The following is a 23,354-nucleotide window of genomic DNA, read 5'->3' as shown; positions in this document are numbered from 1 at the left end:
TTTTGATTTCTCTCCCTCTAAAAACAGAATAAATAATAATAATTCCAAATAACAAACTTTATTTACAAATTAGCTTACAATGTCTCACCCCATGTTCAAGAATGGCCATTTTGTCACTCACTTTACGTTATTTGAAAATTAAATCATCTCCAAAATATAGTTATTTTTAAAACAAAGCTATTATTATTAATTAATTTAGAATTATATACAATCCCCTTAAATATCCTCACAGATATATTATTAACCCTGTTTTTCACAAGCCTAGCAGGCTGTGAATTCTGCAAACAACATTTCTAGCAGGCCTGTATATATTGGTCATGGTTCCCAAGTGGCGCACAACTGGATTGCCTTGCAGTTCTCCAGCCTTATCCACTGACTATGGAAACGCTGACTAGGGAAACGTTCCCTCTGTTCTTAGTACCTGTCTGCACGTTCAAACTAAAACAATGTAAGTAATAATTGCTTCAAAAATGCCCCTTAGATATTAATTCGGAGGGCTGATATTATTAAGTGTTAAAGCATTAGACCTCTCACTAAAGGCGTCAGTCTAAAGTTATACTTAAATTTGAACTGGATTTAACGAAAAATGACATGAAAAGTGAACATTTGTAAATCACAAAATCTAAAAGTAATTAGAAAGGTAGATATACATTATTTGTGACATTGTGGTTACAATAAAGAAGGTAAACAAGATGTAAACAATAGGCTGTGTTTTTATTTACAGTAGTGATGGACAGCTGGTGGCATTTTGAAAACAGGTTTTCAAACACTTTTTTTTCACAAGTGTACTGTAGCAGGTGTGGCCCTACAGTATTAGCAGGACAATAGACTCTTTATACCCCGGCTATTGTATATGTGAACATCCCTCTACTTGCAATGTATTCAATGCTTAAGTACTCTAAAGTGTTACATTTCTAACTCAAAAGAGCAGTACAGTATGTCTTCATCAACATCTTTATGCTTTCGTTAATAAAATAACGAGAAAAAAGGCATTCAAAATGCAGATGTTTATTTAAACTACATTTTAGTTGCACTTCCACCCAGCTCCACGGCCAGGGGAGAATGACGCATTGAAGAGGACGAGGAAGGAGATGGAGTCACAATCCATGCCAGGCACACCTGTGAGCTCTGGTGGGTTCATCAGGTCGTCGGTTCACCCTGACATTTCCATTCCTCTTCTGACAACAGAACTTGACCAACTGCTCACCAGGCACAACAAGGGCCGTCCTGACCATCATGCTGTTCTGCTATTCCAAGGATGTGTAACTGAAGAGATACCACGGGTGGACACAGAATACTAACTGGGATGGATCCCAAGGCAAAAGTGGCTTACCAGTGAACCTCCGGGTGTTCATCGTTAATACTGTGTCTCTGAAGTTTCTGTCCATGACTGATGCAACCCAAAAAAGCAGTAAAGACAGAGTTAATGAGTACCTGAGGTCACTGAGAAAGTCTGGACATGGCCTGCTCTCCCTTATGTAAGGAATTAGGCACTTTACCATGTTTACTACAGTATGTACTGTAGGCTATGTTTAATTGTCAGACTGCACAGTAGCCTAATAAACATATGCAGGCGGCTTTTATCTTCAAAATGCTTTAAATGCTTTATTATCCAAATGTTTAAAGTGCGTGTGGGCGACCTCATGCAACCGCAAAATCTCGGATAAAGCCTACAGTGGGGCAAAAAAGTATTTAGTCAGCCACCAATTGTGAATCTGCAATAGGTAAGCAGCTTGGTTTGAAGAAATCAACTGTGGGAGCAATTATTAGGAAATGGAAGACATACAAGACCACTGATAATCTCCCTCTGGGGCTCCACGCAAGATCTCACCCTGTGGGGTCAAAATGATCACAAGAACGGTCAGCAAAAATCCCAGAACCACACGGGGGGACCTAGTGAATGACCTGCAGAGAGCTGGGACCAAAGTAACAAAGCCTACCATCAGTAACACAACACGCCGCCAGGGACTCAAATCCTGCAGTGCCAGACGTGTCCCCCTGCTTAAGCCAGTACATGTCCAGGCCCGTCTGAAGTTTGCCCCCACCGGGGGACCCATGAGGCAACTCTAAATCAATGATTCTAAATGATCAGCATTAAAAACTTTGTGGATGGAGCCTCCCCTGCATTTCTTTGCAAACTACATATGCTGGTTCAATACATGTGCCGGTCACCACCGTGGGACCCATGAGGCGGCTTTTGGTTTCTCTCTCTCTAAAAACAGAAATAAATTATTCTAAATAACAAACTGGCTTTATTTACAAATTAGTGAGAATGTCTCACCCCATGTTCAATCAAGAATGGCCTTTTTCTCGCTCACTCTAGGTTAAATGAAAACAAAATAATCTACAAAATATAGATAATTTTTAAACAAAGCAATTATTATTATTAAATCATTTAGAATGATATAAATGCCCCTTAGACATTCTCACAGATCAGATTTACCCTAATGAAAAATGCCCCTTAGATATTAATTTAGAATCCTCCAATCCTCTAAATGTAATTATTGGCGGAGAGTCACGTCATTGACAAAAATATTTTTAGATATACTTGACGGCCTACCGTAGGCAAAATTAGTTTCACTAGTGTTGAGTAATGTGCTGTTAAAAGTGGTGTAGGTCTTATTTATTTAAAAAGCATATTGAAGTTAGAAGCAATAGGATTTGAAGCAATAACCATTTCAGCATCGTTTCACGCTGCTCTGAGACTGGTCGTGATAAATCAATGAGATTGTTATTTTCACTGAATCTCCATTTGGGTATTGGTTACACTACAATTAGGGTGTGGAAATGTTATGCTCTTAGTACTGTAGCCTACTCCCGACCGTCACATTGTACAGCGCCATATTTTCCTAAAGAAGTGGCGCAGGGGTCTAAGACACTGCATTGCAGTGCAAACTGCGTTGCTACAGATGCTGGTTCGATACCCGTGCAGGCCGCGACCGTGAGACCCACGAGGCGGTTTTTGGTTTCTCTCCCTCTAGAAACAAGAATAAAGAATTCTAAATAACGAACTGGCTTTATTTACTAATTAGTGAGAATGTCTCACCCCATGTTCAAGAATGGCCTTGTTCTCGCTCACTCTAGGTTAAATGAAAACAAAAAAAATCCAAAATATTGTTATTTTTTTAAACAAAGCGGAAAATTATTATTATTATTATTATTAATGAATTTAGAATTATATAAACCCCCTTAGATATTCTCACAGATCAGATTTGCCCTAACAAAAAATTCCCCTTAGATATTAATTTAGAATCCTCCAATCCTATTATGCTCTTAGTGCTGTAACTCCCGACCGTCACGTTGTACAGCACCATATTTTCCATTCCATTCTAACTGAAAGCCTGAGGGTTTTGTTTTAAATTTTTATTGGAATAGAAACACCATAATATTAATCAAATTAATTAAGCTACATTTCTTAAAATGAATCCCATATACTATGTTCTTACAAAAAAAGTTTACATTTTATATTAATGCCAATATTGAAGATGATCAAATACTTCTCAAAGATGCCCTCTGGTGATCAAACTAGCACTAACTGGCATTAAGTTAATGCTAAAAATTCTGCAGTATGACGCAACTTTTAAAGGAGGAACCACTGTATCTGACATGTGTTAGCTAGCTAGCAGTTGATGTGAAGTCCCCAACATGATTTGAAATAACAATTGAGGTAGCCATGAGATCAGTGCTTGACTTGGACTGCAATAGGTGCCGGTAATCATTTTGGGTGTAGGTATTGTTTATATTTAGGTGCAAGAGCTTCACATTACTTTTGAGCTAATATTCTATAAGAGGAACAGGAGCTCAAGCAGGAGAACATTTTAGGTGCTGATCAAGCACTGCATGTAATCTAGCTAAACACAACTTTTATTTATGGTCATTTAAATTAGTTAACTTACCCGTTTAAAGCTGTCCAGTGGGTATTTGATTTGCGAACTCCGTCACATTTGTGCAAAAGAAACCCTGCTAACCAAACAGTGCTAGGTGCATGTGCACTTCAATTAAAGGGTAACCACTCAAAATGTAAATATCTTAGATTTTTTCCCAGATATCAAATTAAACCCTGATGGGGTTTAAACATTGTTGTGACCATAGAACATCCAAGCTTTTGCTATTTTTTGCTATAAACAATTTGGGGTTTTTATAGCGAAAACCATAAGAAATGGGAGAAATCAGAAACCTGGAAAAGAAAAAACATAAAGAAATACCCAAAGAAATATAACGGAATTAGGCAAAAAATTAAAAAATATTTTAAAGGGCCATACCAATGTTTTTTGCTATGCCTGACTTTATGTCATCCTGCAGCACAGCATTTGGGGGAAAGTTGAGGTCAGGTCCAATGTTGCCTATGCACCCAAGAGCGAAAGAGTTTGGGCCATCCTAGAATAGTTTTAATTTAGAGTAATATAATATATACCATTTAACAGACACTATGGATACGGTTATAGATGATTTGCAACACATGTATGTAGTGCTTATGAAGGCTTTATTGAGGCTTTATGAAGCCTTTATACGCTGCTCTTCATTTAAAGCGGGAACACATTCCCTCCTAATGGAGCTGAGGAATCCAGAGTCACATTCCCCCCACAGCATTCCTTCAGACAAACTGTATCCTTGAAACTGTCCGGTGTGGGTGTGCTTGAGATGACCACCTCTACCTCATCTCGTTCCTTACAGCCCTTCCCAACAATGCATCAAATAAAATAGTCAAATAGTAACACAATAAAATACACAAGAATATACAGGGACTACAAGTACTAGTACCATATCAATGTGCAGAGGTACAATGTATTTGAGGTATATATGTACATGGAGGCAGAGTAAAGTGACTAGGCATCAGGAAACATAATAATAATAATAATAATAAGAGTAAGGGCTCTCCCGAGTGGTGGAGCGGTCTAAGGCACTGCATCGCAGTTCTTGAGGCGTTACTACAGATCCGGGTTTGATCCTGGGCAGTGTCGCAGCCGGCAGCGACCGGGAGACCCATGAGGCGGCAGACAATTGGCCCAGCGTCATCCGGGTAGAGGAAGGTTTGTCCGGTCGGGATGTCCTTGTCCCATCGTGCTCTAGCGACTCCTGTCTTGGGACGGGCGCAGTGCACGCTGACACGGTCGCCATTTGGATGGTATTTCCTCCGACACATCGATGCGGCTGGATTAAGAGAGCAGTGTGTCGAGAAGCATTGCTGTTTGGGAGGTTTGTGTTTCGGAGGACGCATGGCTCTTGACCTTTTCCTCTCCCAAGTCCATACGGGAGTTGCAGCAATGGGACAAGACTGTAACTACCAATTTGGATATCACGAAAAAGAGGTAAAAAAAAACAATTTTATAATAAAAATGTTAAATAATAAGAGTAAAATAAAGAACATAGTAGCAGCAGCAAATGACGAGTGTAAAAGTGTGTGTGTGTGTGTGGGAGTGTCAATGTAGTGTGTGTGTGTGAGTGAGTATGTATATAGAGTCTACAATGTGTGTAGAGTCAGTGCAGATAGTTTGGGTACCATTAATTGACTATTTAGCAGTCTAGCTATTTAGCAGTCTTATGGCTTGGAGATAGAAGCTGTTTCGGAGCCTGTTGGACCGAGAGTCAATGCTCTAGTACTGTTTACTGGACAGTAGCAGAGAGAACAGTCTATGGCTTGGGTGGCTGGAGTCTTTGGCAATTTTTCGGGCCTTGCTCTGACACCGCCTGATATGGAGGTCCTAGATGGCAGGGAGCTCAGCCCCAGTGATATTTTTATTTTTTATTTCACCTTTATTTAACCAGGTAGGCTAGTTGAGAACAAGTTCTCATTTGCAACTGCGACTTGGCCAAGATAAAGCATAGCAGTGTGAACAGACAACAACACAGAGTTACACATGGGATAAACAATAAACAAGTCAATAACATAGTAGGGGAAAAAATAATCTATATACATTGTGTGCAAAAGGCATGAGGAGGTAGGCAATAAATAGGCCATAGGAGTGAATAATTACAATTTAGCAGAGTAACACTGGAGTGATAAATGATCAGATGAACATGTGCAGGTAGAGATACTGGCGTGCAAAAGAGCAGAAATAAAAACGGTATGGGGCTGAGGTAGGTAAATTGGGTGGGCTATATACCGATGGACTATGTACAGCTGCAGCGATCGGTTAGCTGCTCAGATAGCAGATGTTTAAAGTTGGTGAGGGAGATTTTTGCAATTCGTTCCAGTCGCAAAAATCATATCAAATGTGTTTATATAGCCCTTCGTACATCAGATGATATCTCAAAGTGCTGTACAGAAACCCAGCCTAAAACCCCAAACAGCAAGCAATGCAGATGTAGAAGCACGGTGGCTAGGAAAAACTCCCTAGAAAGTCTAAAACCTAGTAAGAAACATAGAGAGGAACCAGGCTATGTGGGGTGGCCAGTCCTCTTTTGGCTGTGCCGGGTGAAGATTATAACAGAACATGGCCAAGATGTTCAAATGTTCATAAATGACCAGCATGGTCGAATAATAATAAGGCAGAACAGTTGAAACTGGAGCAGCAGCACGGCCAGGTAGACTGGGGAGAGCAAGGAGTCATCATGTCAGGTAGTCCTGAGGCATGGTCCTAGGGCTCAGGTCCTCCGAGAGAGAGAAAGAAAGGGAAAGAGAGAATTAGAGAGAGCACACTTAAATTCACACAGGACACCGAATAGGACAGGAGAAGTACTACAGATATAACAAACTGACCCTAGCCCCCCAACACATAAACTACTGCGGCATAAATACTGGAGGCTGAGACAGGAGGGGTGAGGAGACACTGTGGCCCCATCTGAGGACACCCCCGGACAGGGCCAAACAGGAAGGATATAACCCCACCCACTTTGCCAAAGCACAGCCCCCACACCACTAGAGGGATATCTTCAACCACCAACTTACCATCCTGAGACAAGGCCGAGTATAGCCCAGGCAGCAGAGAACTGGAAGGAAAGGCGGCCAAATTAGGTTTTGGCTTTAGGGATGATCAGTGAGATACACCTGCTGGAGCACATGCTACGGGTGGGTGTTTCCATCGTGACGAGTGAACTGAGATAAGGCGGAGCTTTACCCAGTATAGACTTGTAGATGACCTGGAGCCAGTAGGTCTGGCGATGAACATGTAGCGAGGGTCAGCCGACTAGAGCATATAGGTCGCAGTGGTGGGTGGTATAAGGTGCTTTAGTAACAAAACGGATGGCACTGTGATAAACTGCATCCAGTTTGCTGAGTAGAGTATTGGAAGCTATTTTGTAGATGACATCGCCGAAGTCGAGGATCGGTAGGATAGTCAGTTTTACTCGGGTAAGTTTGGCGGCGTGAGTGAAGGAGGCTTTGTTGCGAAATAGAAAGCTGACTCTAGATTTGATTTTGGATTGGAGATGTTTGATATGAGTCTGGAAGGAGAATTTGCAGTCTAGCCAGACACCTAGGTACTTATAGATGTCCACATATTCTAGGTCGGAACCATCCAGGGTGGCGATGCTAGTCGGGCGTGTGTGGGTGCAGGCAGCGAATGGTTGAAAAGCATGCATTTGGTTTTACTAGCGTTTAAGAGCAGGTGGAGGCCACGGAAGAAGTGTTGTATGGCATTGAAGCTCGTTTGGAGGTTAGATAGCACAGTGTCCAAGGAAGGGCCAGAAGTATATAGAATGGTGTCGTCTGCGTAGAGGTGGATCAGGGAATCGCCCGCAGCAAGAGCAACATCATTGATATATACAGAGAAAAGAGTCGGCCCGAGAATTGAACCCTGTGGTACCCCCATAGAGACTGCCAGAGGACCGGACAACATGCCCTCCGATTTGACACACTGAACTCTGTCTGCAAAGTAGTTGGTGAACCAGTCAAGGCAGTCATTAGAAAAACCGAGGCTACTGAGTCTGCCGATAAGAATATGGTGATTGACAGAGTCGAAAGCCTTGGCCAGGTCGATGAAGACTGCTGCACAGTAGTCTTTTATCTATGGCGGTTATGATATCGTTTAGTACCTTGAGCGTGGCTGAGGTGCACCCGTGACCGGCTCGGAAACCGGTACGGTGGGAATCGAGATGGTCAGTGATCTGTTTGTTGACTTGGCTTTCGAAGACCTTAGATAGGTAGGGCAGGATGGATATAGGTCTGTAACAGTTTGGGTCCAGGTTGTCTCCCCCTTTGAAGAGGGGGATGACTGCGGCAGCTTTCCAATCCTTGGGGATCTCAGATGATACGAAGGAGAGGTTGAACAGGCTGGTAATAGGGGTTGCAACAATGGCGGCGGACAGTTTCAGAAATAGTGCGTCCAGATTGTCAAGCCCAGCTGATTTGTATGGGTCCAGGTTTTGCAGCTCTTTCAGAACATCTGCTATCTGGATTTGGGTAAAGGAGAAGCTAGGGAGGCTTGGTCGAGTAGCTGCGGGGGGTGGGGGGGTAGAGCTGTTGGCCGAGGTTGGAGTAGCCAGGAGGAAGGCATTGCCAGCTGTTGAGGAATGCTTGTTGAAGTTTTCGATTATCATTGATTTATCGGTGGTGACCGTGTTACCTAGCCTCAGTGCAGTGGGCAGCTGGGAGGAGGTGCTCTTGTTCTCCATGGACTTTACAGTGTCCCAGAACTTTTTGGAGTTAGAGCTACAGGATGCAAATTTCTGCTTGAAAAAGCTGGCCTTTGCTTTCCTGACTGACTGCGTGTATTGGTTCCTGACTTCCCTGAACAGTTGTATATCGCGGGGACTATTCAATGCTATTGCAGTCCGCCACAGGATGTTTTTGTTCTGGTCGAGGGCAGTCAGGTCTGGAATGAACCAAGGGCTATATCTGTTCTTAGTTCTGCATTTTTTGAACAGAGCATGCTTGTCTAAGATGTTGAGGAAGTTACTTTTAAAGAATGACCAGGCATCCTCAACTGACGGGATGAGGTCAATATCCTTCCAGGATACCCGGGCCAGGTCGATTAGAAAGGCCTGCTCGCAGAAGAGTTTTAGGGAGCATTTGACAGTGATGAGGGGTGGTCGTTTGACCCCGGACCCGTAGCGGATACAGGCAATGAGGCAGTAATCGCTGAGATCCTGATTGAAGACAGCAGAGGTGTATTTGGAGCGCAAATTGGTCAGGATAATGTCTATTAGGGTGCCCATGTTTACGGATTTAGGGTTGTACTTGGTGGGTTCCTTGATGATTTGTGTGAGATTGAGGGCATCTAGCTTAGATTGTAGGACTGCCGGGGTGTTAAGCATATCCCAGTTTAGGTCACCTAACAGAACAAACTCTGAAGCTAGATGGGGGGCGATCAATTCACAGATGGTGTCCAGAGCACAGCTGGGAACTGAGGGGGGTCGGTAGCAGGCGGCAACAGTGAGAGACTTATGTCTGGAGAGATTCATTTTTAAAATTAGAAGTTTGGGCATAGACCTGTAAAGTATGACAGAACTTTGCAGGCTATCTCTGCAGTAGATTGCAACTCCTTCCCCTTTGGCAGTTCTATCTTGACGGAAAGTGTTATAGTTGGGTATGGAAATCTCAGAATTTTTGGTGGCCTTCCTAAGCCAGGATTCAGACATGGCAAGGACATCAGGGTTGGCAGAGTGTGCTAAAGCAGTGAGCAAAACAAACTTAGGGAGGAGGCTTCTGATGTTGACATGCATGAAACCAAGGATTTTTCAATCACAGAAGTCAACAAATGACGGTGCCTGGGGACATGCAGGGCCTAGGTTTACCTCCACATCACCCGAGGAACAGAGAAGGAATAGGATGAGGGTGCGGCTAAAGGCTATCAAAACTAGTCGCCTAGAGCGTTGGGGACAAGGAATAAAAGGAGCAGATTTATGGGCGTGGTATATTCAGGGCAGAATGTGCAGACAGGGGTATGGTGGGGTGCGGGTACAGCGGAGGTAAGCCCAGGCACTGGGTGATGATAAGAGAGGTTGTATCTCTGGACATGCTGGTTACAATGGGTGAGGTCACCGCATGTGTGGGGGGTGGGACAAAGGAGGTATCAGAGGTACGAGGAGTGGAACTTGGGGCTCCATTGTAAACTAAAACAATGATAACTAACCTGAACAACAGTATACAAGGCATATTGATATTTGAGAGAGGCATACAGCAAGGCATAAAGTAATCGCAGGTCTTGATTGGGAGAGCTAGCTAAAACAACAGGTAAGACAATAACAGCTAGTCAGCTGTAAAACATAAATAAACAGAATGGAGTACCGTGATTAATGGACAGTCCAGCAGGCATCAGCTATGTAGCCAAGTGATCATAGTGTCCAGGGGGCAGCAGTAGGTGGAACAGGGAAGCCGCCACTACGCTAGCACGCGGGTGACACAGCGTTTAAAGTTAGTAGCCCGGGGTTGGTAGGGGGTCTGCTCAGACGGAGGCCGGTGGAAGGCACAGCGGAGTATTTGCGGGGCGCCGCGTCAACAGAGAATCCAAGCCAGATGGCGAAAGAGGTATTGTAGAATTTTGTTTGCTAGCCGGGAGATGTGCCTGGAGTATTGGGCTCTAGCCGTGTATGAGTGGGGTTCGGGTGAACAGCTGAGTAGGCCGGGGGGTGGGCCTCAGGGATAGCTTCGGTACTGGGTGCCACGGCGGGTGCAAGCTAGCTGTGAAGATCAGAAGTAGTGGCCCAGGGGTTACGGCAGGAATCCGGCGTTGTTGTGGAGAGACAGTCCGATACTGGTAGATTGGCAAGTAATATCCAGGCTAAGAACAGGGCTGGTATCTGTGCAGAAGGTAAAAGCCGCTAGCAGTGGCTAACAATGACTAAATAGCTTGTAGCTAATTAGCTGGTTAGCTTCTGGAGGTTCTTGAATGTGTTCTAAAGTTAAAAAATAATAGCGATTCCATATCACATTGGGTGAGGCAGGTTACCGGAAGGTATAATCGAATTAAAAATCGAAAAGAGATTGATTTTTTGGGGGGAAAATATATACAAAAAATACGAAAAATACAAAAGTACACGAGAGGACGAACAAAACACGACTACACTGCTACGCCATCTTGGATCATCTTGGATGTACTGGGCTGTCCACACTACCCTCTGTAGCGCGTTGCGGTCAAGGGTGGAGCATTTCCCATACCAAGCGGTGATGCAGTCAGTCAATATGCACTCGATGGTGCAGCTGTAGAACTTTTGAGGATCCGAGGGCCCATGCCTAATCTTTTCAGCCTCCTTAGGGGAAGAAACACTGCCTTGCCCTCTTCACAACTGTGCGGGTGTCTGGACCATGTTAAGTTCCTTACTGGACACCAAGGAACTTGAAGCTTTCAACCCACTCCACAACAGCCCTGTTGATGTGGATGGGGGGTGCTCTCCCCTCTTTCTCCTATAGTCCACGACCAGCTCCTTGGTCTTACTGACATTAAGGGAGGGGATGTTGTCCTGGCACCACACTGCTAAGTCTAGGACTTCCTCCCTGTAGACTGACTCATCGCCGTCGTATCATCAGCAAACCTGCTGATGGTGTTCTAGCCATTCATGGCCACACAGTTGTGGGTGAACAGGGAGTACAGGAGGGAACTAAGCACACACCCCTGAGAGGCCTCTGTGTCATAATTTATCATTGCATTTGTTCTGTAATTTACCCTCACATCACTGGAACGGCATTGTGTCATATGGACAGCCAAATTGAACTGGGACTCTTGGAGATCAAGTGGCGGGATTGGGATACTCAGATCTGGAAGCTCTTGGTTTAGTCTCTGTGAGGGATGTATGAAGTTCACTGTGTTCATTAAGTTGCTAAGCACACACACACACACACACACACACACACACACACACACAACAATAGTTTCAGATGGATGGCGGGCATATCAGTCGCAGGCCAGGAAGTCTGCAGTGTGCCTTGAGGTGGTCATGGCAGATTGAAATGTTTGGCTGCACTGTGTCAACAGCCCTGTGTGTGTGTGTGTGTGTGTGTGTGTGTGTGTGTGTGTGTGTGTGTGTGTGTGTGTAGAGGGGGGCATGTTCAAGCTTCTTTAGCGTGTTTACTTAACCTGTCTCAGCATACACAGCCCAGTCCTCACCTCCTCTCTGTCTGGCCACAGCAGAGCAGTGACAGATAGGAGGGGCATGGCGTTGTCTCCAGTTTCATATCCCTCTTACTGGAGAAACATGAAAACGCAATGTTCTTTAAAGCCTTCTTCACAGTATGTGTGTGTGTGTGTGTGTGTGTGTGTGGGGGGGGCGGGGTATGGACTTCTGTTCCCCACAAGAGTAGTAAGCAAACCAAAATTTGACCAATTGGGGGCATTTTGTTAGTCCCCACAAGGTCAAATACTATTTCTAGGGAATTTCAGGGTTAAGGTTATAATTAGTGTTAGGGTTATAATTACGTTAAGGGTTAGGGTTAGGAGCTAGGGTTAGGGTTAAGAGTTAGGGTTAAGAGTTAGGGTTAAGAGTTAGGGTTAAGAGTTAGGGTTAGGAGTTAGGGTTAGGTTTTGGGGTTAGGTTTAAGGTTAGGGTACGGGTTAGGGAAAATAGGATTTTGAATGGGACTGAATTGTGTGTCCCAACAAGGTTAGGGTGTGTGTGTGTGTGTGTGTGTGAATGACTGCAGGCGATAGAGCTTCAAAAAGACTGACATTCAATCCCCTGAACCTCTGCTCCCTATTCGCCTGGCAAGGCCAAGACCATCGCCTCTCTCTCTATCTGTGTCAGTCAGTCTGTGTGTCCCAAATGGCAGCCTATTCCCCTTACAGCACACTACTTTTGATCAGAACCCAATGAGCTGGTCCTATGGGTCCCGGTCAAAAGTAGTGCACTATAAAGGGATTAGGGTGCCATTTGGAACACAGACAGTGTGGGTGGGTGGGTGCTTATACTTACTGGTCTGTACTCAGTGACCTTTGTAGAGATTAGCAGTGTTTCAATCATAGACCCATAGAGACATCTGCAAAACATCAGAACTGGGTTAAAAACAACCCAGCACTGGGTAAATAGTGGACAGAACACACATTGGGTTATTTTGACCTACTTAGTTGGGTTGTTTTCTTTGAAGACTGGAGGCATGGATTAGTAGGAGTGTGGCATTCAAATAGTTATTTTTGGCAAACCCATGAGAGTAAATGTAATTCCAGTTCTGTTCTGTTCTGATCACATGTTAAGGTTAATCACTGATACTTTTGAAGGTTTAATGCCTTTGCATATTTCAATGTTGGGATGGTCACCACTTTATTGTTTTAAATTTTATTAAAATGTCCCTTCAAAAAAAATGCACATATTAATATGTGTGTATGTATATGTATAATAATATGTATAATAATATGTATATAAATTATAATATTAACATTTATTGTAATATTATTTTAAGTGGTAACTCTCCCAACAATGGGATATACAAAGGCACCTGAGGAACTCATAATCTTGTAAAAGCTACAAACATGTGATGGCAATAGAACACATTATGAACCAGAATGACATTTACTTTCATGGGTGGCCAAAAATAACTATTTGAAAGCCACGCCCCTACTAAGCCACGCCTCCAGTCTTCTGATCTGACCTGGTAGCTCGATTACCCAGCATCAATAACCCAACAACCCAGCTAAGGCTGCTTTCACATAGGAAGCCCAATTCTAATATTATTTTCACTATTTGGTCTTCTGACCAATTAGATCCGCTCTGAAAAGGATCTGATGTGATTGGTTAAAAACCAATTAGCTGAAAAAAATAGCATAAGTGACTCAAGTGGCAGGGTCAAAATAAAGTGTGTTCTGTCCAATATTGACCTAAATTGGGTTGTTTTTAAGCCAGCATTTTTTTTTAGTGTAGGATGCTTTCTCACGGGGTGGCTTAAGGCTGTGCTGCACTGTTACAACTTTAACTGGATGGCACAAAAATACAATGTATTTGTCTTAATATACAAATTGTGCTACTTATTTTCTTGAACAAGTAGTACAGCGTTAGCTAACACCTGGTAACGTAGTCTTTGGCACCTCTTCCTGTTAGCTACAATAATCTAATCAAAATACAATCTTATTAATGTAAGCATCCTTATCTGAACTTGTCAAAACTTGACTGTACAGACTCATGGCTGCCTTTGAGGATGAATTCAATCGGGTCTTGACGGGAGGCTTTAAGGTAGCCAGCCCGCCAGCCAGGCAACCCTCTCACCTTTGCTGCGGTAATGTAGCTGTCAAGAGCAGTGGGAGGGCCCACATAAACAATTTATCTAATGGTTTTCGACACGGCACTCACTCACGCACACACGAACACACACACTCCGTGCGCCGCACTCAGGGTTTGGCAGACAATGGGCACTGTATGCCGCTCCCACAGTACGCTTTAGGATGTTTGTCTTTTTCAGGGATTAAAGGGATCCAGGAAATGATCTCACTGTCCTAGTTTCTGGGACAGGAGTCAGCCAATAACCTAGTTCTGATGGGGACATGTGGAGGAGAAATCAAAGACATAACGCTGCTATGTTCAGTGGTGTTTTGTTCTGTGTTTAGTGCCTTGGAAATATTGTGTGTGAACCCTATCCCCTAGTGCACTACTTTTGACCAAGTGCACAATTTTGACCAGGGCCTGGTTGAAAGTATTGCACTGTATAGGGAATAGGGTGCCATTTGATGTGCTCTGTGTGGACTCCCTGCACACTTGTGAGACCAGGGCCTGCACAACTGCCAACCTGTCGCTGTAATCGGAGATGGCACTCACTGACAGAGAGAGAGTGATAGAGAGAGAGAACTGATGTATGTATGAGTGTGAGTGATTTTGTGGATCTTGTTTGGTTGAGTATTGATCTTTGCGTTAGGGCTTGTTTGCAGTGACACCCTACCTCATTACTCAGTACACGTCTTTGTTTATAGACACACACACACACACACACACACACACACACACACACACACACACACATGCAGTTGGCCTGTTATGATTACGTAAAGGAGGTCAGGCAGTTTTCAGCCACAATAGACTAGATCCGTAGTTGAAGTGAAGTGACCAACAGACAAACCTTTTTAGTAGTTTAACTAAGCTTTGTTGAAGATGCTCTTAATCTCGATTCTACAGTACTTGATCATTTGACAGCAAGCCTAGCTAATCGCCCTGTGAACTACTCAGTCACTACTGTACTTAATCTCGTTCCTAGGCACTTCCGCCCAAAAGCTTCCGCCCAAACATGGCCTTCCTTAGCTAATACAAAACGACCGGGAGAAATTCCGGGCGCATAGGCATTGGCTTAATCGGCTTAATCTACCAACCAATCATCTCCCACAACACCTTCCCCCAACCCTCCTCAACGCCTCGCATCTCAGTGCAAGAGGCGTCACTTCAGTACCTGGTTCAAATCCAGGCTGCATCACAACCGGCCATGATTGGGAGTCCCATAGGGCGGCGGACAATTGGCCCAGTGTCATCCGGGTTTGGCCGGGGTAGGCCATCATAATAAATAAGAATTTGTTCTTAACTGACTTGCCTAGTTAAATAAAGGTAATAAAAAATAAAGGCTAACTTTGAATAGTTTATATCACAGGCTTAAATGTGCTGTGTGCAAAAGCCTGGGGATGAGGTTACTACTGTACTGTACGTACTTGCAAAAATGTACTTGCAAAAACAAAAAAAAGTAGAACTATTTAAAAAAATATATATATATGTTTGTTCTCTGACTTTTTGTGTCGTTTCTTTCGAATCATTTTACTCCACATTTCCTCTGCACTGATATTTTTTGGTTTTCATAATTTTGTAGTTTCCTCTAGATTTTTAACCACTTTTTCTCATTTCCCTGCTGCAGTGTCATCAATATATTTTCTCCATAATTTTGTAGTTCTCTCTGTATATTGTGTAGCTTTTTCCAACCAGGTTTTCCACCTCCTGTCCCCCTCTGCAGTGTCATCATGCATCACCACGTACAAGAAGATGCCTCCGCCGGTACCGCCGCGCACAACCCCGCCCAAGCCCTTTATCTCCATCACGGCCCAGAGCAGCACCGAGTCGGCCCAGGACGCCTACATGGACGGGGGGTCAGGCCCCCGGACCCACATCAGCACCTCCCAGCCCGGCCTGTCCAACTCCAGAGAGAGCATCGACAGTATGAAGGTATATCATATAACAAAGTATATTGTGTATTCTGAAAATATTATAAAACTTAACGGTATGTCAATAATCTGTTTTTGACATTTGTGATTTTATCAGTGTCAATTGGTGTTTTTGTCAAATCAATAAAAAGATAAATATATATATATTTTTAAACATATTTGATTGTTTATTTTATTATTATTATTATTATTATTATAAAGGCCCTGACGGCAGCCATCGAGGCAGCTAATGCCCAGGTCCACGGCCCAGCCAGCCAGCATGTCACCAACAGCACCATCACCGCCACCAACATTGCCTCCACCAACAGCAAGAGAGACACCCTCCGGAAGTGCCTCTCCATAGGGATACAGGTCAGAGAACAGACACAGATATGCCTATGACCGTATTGACCAAACAATGACTACATGCTGACCACACACACTGACCTGTGGTCTGTTCTTAATTGACTTATCTCGGTTAAAACCCAAACTAAAATCTTGCGTAATTTGGTCTGATTCTACCATTTTATGTTTACATAGTCTGTCCAGGAGAGATTATAAAAAAATTAAGTAAAAAAAAAAAAAAAGTTTATATAAATACATTTTGTAAAAAATAAAGTTTATATAAATATACAACAACAACAACAAAAAATCTGTGTACGGTTGCAGGTGGATGGACCAGAGGAGGTTGGGGGGACAGAGGAGCACTCCAAGTTCCAGTCAGTAGGCATCCAGGTGGAAGAGGAGAGATGGTGAGAAGCGAGAGAGAAAGAGAGAGCGGGAGCGTGTGAATGATTTTCTGCCATTCATGGTAGTGTTTATCTTGTATCCTGTTGCAGTCTGCTGGTGTCTCTGCTAGCTGACTGTCCACTCATTGTGCATTCAGTTGGCACCTCTTTTTGACACTCCCTCATGCCTGAGAGCTGTATGTGTGTATAAATGTGTACCTTCGGGTTGGGCCTAGTGACTATAGGCTGTCGGGTCCACCACCTCACTACACAACAGCTGCCCCCAGCTCGGAGGAGTTTGGGCATCAGAGCCCCTTGACTAGGGGGCCCATGCATGCAGTGACAGCTGGGGAAGTGGAGGATGTGTTGGAGGGAGGGGATAGGAAGAGAGTGGGGGCAGTTAGTTGACAGCCATCTGTTGCAGCAGAATTTGTGATGTGGCCAGGCCACTTTGCGAGGGGGGGGGGTTCTGTCAGTCTCCTGTTCTTTTCAGTACATGGTCGTGTAAAACCCCAAATCCCCCTTTTCCTGCCCTACACGTAACAGTTCCTATAGGTCTCCTATCTCCCCCTAAACCCTTATACTGAAGCCCCTATAGCATGCCAATTGACCACCTCATTGGACAACTGCCCTGGCCCCTGACTGACTTATACAAGGAACATTTGCATAGGCAGGAAGTCAGGGAACGTTCCTGGTTCCTGGAGTTGTGTTAAAATATGTCACACAGCAGGCAGTTATGTGTCAGTGTGTCTGCCTGCGTAACTCCCATCCACTTAGCACAGTAACCCCTCTGTTAGTCAGAGCTGAGGGGAGATGACCAATTTAGAGACTGCACTAGATGCAGTAATCTAATTTCATACTATACACAGAACATGTTTAGGAATCAAAGAGCCCAGTCTCAACCTACCAAGGTCATGCACAGGACTGCAGTTTCAGAGTCAGATGCAGAAATCTGGACTGTATACCAAACGGCAACCTATTACCTATAGTACACTGCATTTGACCAGAGACCTATGACTGGGCGTATTTGCCCTGGTCAAAAGTAGTGCACAACATAAAGAATAGGGTGCCAATTGGGACAAAGTAATCTGGAGTTTTTCCTCAAAGAGCTTTCCTCAGCTGACTAGCCAAGCATTGAAAAGGAGGCACATCTCCAAGCAGCCAAGGAAAACATTAACTCCTGTAGACACTTCCACTAGTCAAGTGGCTCTGGGGTTTAATGTCACACATGTGCCTTCCCTTAGTGCATGTTTGAATTTGTGTGCGTGTGTCTGTGTCTGTGTGTGTCGCAGCAGGTCCGTTCTGGGAGGTCATGGTCTGGGCAGAGTGCCCCTATAGACTAGATTCCCAGACGGTGAGAGTGCATCTCTTCTGTGGCCCTACCCCACTCACAGAAAAGGTGTGAGTGTGTGTGTGGGGGGGGTCATAACCTCACCTCAGTGTTTGAACTGGGCTTAAGCCTGCCAAACTGAGAGGGAGTGGAGGAGAGCAGTAAAAGAGAGGCACACTACAAACAACCTGGCTGCCTTTCCAAGACATCTGTCAGCTGTCTGCTCAGACAACTCAGACAAAATGACTCAAGTAAATGTCACCCAGTAAAATACTACTTGAGTAAAAGTCTACATTTGTTTTTAAGTATGTGTAAGTATTAGCAGTATATGTAATTGTTAAAATATACGTAATTATCAAAGATAAAAGTATAAATATTTTCAGATTCCTTTCTAGCAAACTAGATGACACAATGTTCTTATTTTTATGGTGGGGTAGCCCCCCCACCTCCCACTCCAACATTCAGACATCATTTACAAATGAAACATGTGTTTTTAGTAAGTTTGCCAGGTCAGAGACAGTAGGGATGACCAGGGATGTTCTCTTGATAATTGTGTGAATTGGACAATTTTCCTGGCCTGCTAAGTATTCAAAATGTATCGAGTACTTTTTGGTGTCAGGGAAAATGTATGGAGTAGAAAGTACAGTGCATTCAGAAAGTATTCAGACCCCTTCCCTTTGTCCACATAACCTTATTATAAAATGGATTCAATATTTTGTTTTCCTCATCAATCTACACGCAGTACCCCATAATGACAAAGCAAAAACAGTTTTTTTTTGTTGAAATGTTAGCAAATTTATTATGAATAAAAAACAGAAATAGTTTATTTACATAAGTATTCAGACCCTTTGCTATGAGACTCGAAATTGAGCTCAGGTGCATCCTGTTTCCATTGATCATCCTTGAGATGTTTCTACAACTTGATTGGAGTTGACCTGTGGTGAATTAAATTGATTGTACATGATTTGGAAAGGCACACACCTGTCTATATAAGGTCCCACAGTGCATGTCAGATCAACAACCAAGCATTGAGGTCGAAGGAATTGTCCATAGAGCTCAGAGACAGTATTGTGTCGAGGCACAGATCTGGGGAAGGATACAATAAATTCTGCAGCATTGAAGGTCCCCAAGAACACAGTGGCCTCCATCATTCTTAAATGAAAGAATTTTGGAACCACCAAAACTTTTCCTAGAACTGGCCGCCGGGCCAAACTGAGCAATAGAGGGAGAAGGGCCTTGGTCAGGGAGGTGACCAAGAACCCAATGGTCACTCTGACAGAGTGCCAACAGCCCACTTGGAGTTTGCCAAAAGGCACCTAAAAGACTCTTAGTCCATGAGAAACAACATTCTCTGGTCTGATGAAACCAAGGTTGAACTCTTTTTCCTGAATGCCAAACGTCATGTCTGGAGAAAACCTGGCACAATCCCTACGGTGAAGCAAGGTGGTGGCAGCATCATGCTGTGGGGATATTTTTCAGTGGCAGGGACTGGGAGACTAGTCAGGATCAAAGGAAAGATTAACGGAGCAACAACAGAGAGATCCTTGATGAAAACCTGCTCCAGAGCGCTCAGAACATAGACTGGGGCGAAGGTTCACCATCTAACAGGACAACAACCCTAAGCACACAGCCAAGACAACGCAGGATTTGCTTCGGGACAAGTCTTTGAATGTCTTTGTGGCCCAGCCAGAGCCTGGACTTGAACCCGATCTCTGGAGAGACTTAAAAATAGCTGTGCGGCAATGCTCTGCAGAGATGAATGTGAGAAACTCCCCAAATACAGGTGTGCCAAGTTTGTAGTGTCATACCCAAGAAGACTCGAGGCTGTAAATGCTGCCAAAGGTGCTTCAACAAAGTACTGATTAAAGGGTCTGAATACTTAAGTAAACGTGATATATATATATTTGTTTTATACATTTGCAAAAATTCTAAAAACCTGTTTTTGCTTTGTCATTATGGGGTATTGTGTGTAGATTGATGAGGATTTTCTTTTCATTTCATCAATTTTAGAATAAGGCCAGTGGTTTAAAGTACTTAAGAAAAAATACTTTAAAGTACCACTTAAGTTGTTTTTTGGGGTATTCTTTACTTTACCATGTATATTTTTGACAAATTTTACTTTTGCTTCACTACATTCCTAAATAAAATAATGTACATTTTACTCCATACATTTCCCTGACACCCAAAAGTACTTGTTACATTTTGAATGCTGAGCAGGACAAGAAAATTGTGAATGCACACACTTATCAAGAGAACATCCCTTGTCATCCCTACTGCCTCTGATCTGGCAGACTCACGAAACACACATGGTTTGTTTTTAAATGCTTTTGGAGTGTGCCCCTGACTATCCGTGAATTGAAAAATGAAAAACAGATGGTACCGTCTGGTTTGCTTCATATAAGGAATTAGAAATTATTTCTACTTTTACTTTTTATACTTAAGTACATTTAAAACCAAATTCTTCTAGATTTTTACTCAAGTAGTATTTCACTGGGTGACTTTTACTTGAGTCATTTTCTTTGAAAGTATCTTTAGTTTTTCTCAAGTATGACAATTGGGTACGTTTTCCATCACTGAATAAGAGTGTAACGTAATAAAATGTGTAAAAAGTCAAGGGGTCTGTACATTATTTTCTTTAAGAATGTAGTGGAGTAAAAATACAAGTTGTCAAAAATATAAATAGTGAAGTACAGATACCTCTAAAAACTCCTTAACTTCTTGGCGCACCCATCCAGTTAGCGGGATCATTTTCGTCAACTTCCGCTGAATTGCAGAGCGCCAAATTCAAATGAAATTACAAAAAATATTTCATTTTCATGAAATCACAAGTGCAATATAGCAAAACACAGCTTAGCTTGTTGTTAATCCACCTAGCGTGTCAGATTTAAAAAAAGCTTTAGAGCAAAAGCTATCCAAGAGTTTATGTTAGGACATCTCTCTCAGCAGATAAACCATTACAAACAGCTAGCAGCAAAGTAGATTGGTCACGAAAGTCAGAAAAGCAATAGAATGAATCACTCACCTTTGATGATCTTCGGATGTTTGCACTCACAAGACTCCCAGTTACACAATAAATGTTCCTTTTGTTCGATAAAGATTATCGGACCGTAGCTTTTTCAATATGAGAGAGAGAGAAAATGTCTGCTCCAAGCTGTTGCGCATGCAAAACTCTGCTGGCACCCAGCCATCCATTGACGTGATGTGATCCTTCTCGCTCATTTTTCAGAATAACAGCCTGAAACTATGTCTAAAGACTATTCACACCGTGTGGAAGCCATAGGGAAAGGAATCTGGTTGATATCCCTTTAAATGGAGGGAGGCATGCAATGGAACAGGGAGATTAGTTTCTCTTAGGCACTTCCTTGTTGGATTTTCCTCAGGTTTTTGCCTGCAATATCAGTTTTGTTATACTCACAGACAATATTCTGACAGTTTTGGAACCTTTAGAGTGTTTTCTATCCTAATCTGACAATTATATGCATATTCTAGATTCTGGGCCTGAGAAATAGGCAGTTTCATTTTGTACGTTTTTCATCCAAACATCAAAATACTGCCCTCTACACTCAACAGGTTAATAAGTAATACTTTAAAATATTAATGACTGAAGTACTTAACACAGCTGAATACAGCACTACCAAGTTCAATCTAACTTCAAATCCTCATTCAAACAGCAACTACTCTACAGAGATGTTCCGACTTATGTCATGACCCCACACATTCCATATGGTCAACTCATGGCAGCAAATGGGGTAGGTGAAGGTTGGATTTTTTTTCCACAGCTGGCTTTGCAGTCAATAGTGGTCCTAGTTTTCAAATCATATTGTCCTCAACCCACTTTGACCGCCTTGAAAAGTCAGAGCCAGTCAGACCTTCTACTGCTTTATGGTCCTGTCAAAGAGGACAAAGGGACAGAGAAATGGACTGCGACTCTAATGGAACCCTATTCCCTACATAGTGCACAATTTTGACCAGGACCCAGAGATCTCTGTTCAAAAGGCTCTGGTCAAAAGTAGTGCACTATAAAAGGTGTAGCCACAATCCTGTAGCCACAATCCAGACTGACAGTCATCCAGTCTTGGAGCAGCTTTTCCCCCAGTTGGCGAGCAGAACAGAGCAGAGTAGAGCAGAACAGAGCAGAACCGAGCACAACGGAGCGGAACAGAGCAGAGCAGAGTAGAATACAACAGAGCAGAGCAGGCCACCCTTAACCCCTGAAGTAATTTACAAGGCCCTGTGAAGGACTCCACCTGACTGCACTGTAAAAATAACCTGTGTTGCTTTTGTCTTCTCTCCCTACTGCCACCCTCTCTCTCACTCTCCCTTCCTCCCTCTTTCCTTAATCCACCCCTCTCGCTCTCTCTCTCTCGCTTCCTTCTCTCCCTCTTCTCTACTCTCTTTTTTCTCTGTCCCTGTCACTCCCTCATCTCATTCCCTACTCCCTACTCCCCCCCTCTCCCCTCCCCCTCTCTCTCACACGCCGCTTGTGTTTGGCCTTGCCCCTCTCTGCCCTGACACAGACAGGAAGTTGCTAGGAGGGAGCTGCTATAAAGCAGCCTGAGATCATTATGACTACACACCTGATCAGAGCACAGTTACTCTTTAACAGCTGTGAGCACACACACACACACACACGCACACACACACACACAGGCGCTGGTAGCCCTCCACTGTGAGTGTGTTTGTTCTCTCCTGCTCCTCTCCCCCTCTTGCTCTCTGTTCATGAAAGAAGGGAGATTAATGGAGCAGAGGAGGTATAGATAAATGGGTGAAGTGGAGGAGGGGGGACTGGCCAGAGATGGGGTGAGGCTGATGGATGGAGCGACTTCAGGGTCTGTGTATCACCCTGTGAGCAGGTCATGTCAGGGAGAGAGCGAGAGAATGATTTTCTGTCATTCATGTCAGCAGGGCTGTGGCGGTCACAAAATGTTGTCAACCGGTGATTGTCAAGTAAATACTTGCCGGTCTCACTGTAATTGACAGAAATTAACATAAACATATTAAGCATCTCCTGGCTCCACACACAGCCTACAAGCCACTGATGCAGACCTTTGGAACATCTACATTAAGAAGAAATCTAATAAATCCATGAAATATTACCTACACATTCACAATAAATCCATTATTTATTTTACAGGTTTAACGAGACATGATATGAAGAAAATGTTGTCTATTTCAGATTAACACGATAGCATACTCTGAGTTGTCCTTATGTTAGGTCCTGATCTGGCTATGCCATATGGCTGTGGGCTACACTTGTTCATTTAGCAGACAAGATTTGCTTAGAATTTCGTGGCATTATTTTATAGTATGAAGAATACAATT

The 23,354-nt window shown here is 43.4% G+C and overlaps 1 protein-coding gene across 5 annotated transcripts in view; it reads left to right on the top strand.

The window, feature by feature from the left end:
* Positions 1-23,354, top strand: part of dlgap1b (discs, large (Drosophila) homolog-associated protein 1b) — a 231,801-nt gene that overhangs the window by 192,454 nt on the left and 15,993 nt on the right. For all 5 annotated transcript variants that reach the window (XR_003863768.2, XM_065019543.1, XM_029661525.2 and 2 more), the window contains exons 7-9: positions 15,788-15,996; positions 16,197-16,346; positions 16,644-16,726. Coding sequence is in view for 4 of the 5 variants with exons in the window: in XM_065019543.1 (XP_064875615.1) it covers positions 15,788-15,996; positions 16,197-16,346; positions 16,644-16,726 (442 nt within the window). In the remaining variant the exon portion in view is untranslated. The remainder of the gene's footprint in view (positions 1-15,787; positions 15,997-16,196; positions 16,347-16,643; positions 16,727-23,354) is intronic.

This window comes from Oncorhynchus nerka, linkage group LG6, assembly GCF_034236695.1.
Source record: "Oncorhynchus nerka isolate Pitt River linkage group LG6, Oner_Uvic_2.0, whole genome shotgun sequence".
Classification (NCBI taxonomy): domain Eukaryota; kingdom Metazoa; phylum Chordata; class Actinopteri; order Salmoniformes; family Salmonidae; genus Oncorhynchus; species Oncorhynchus nerka.
This window is presented reverse-complemented; position numbering and strand designations above follow the sequence as displayed.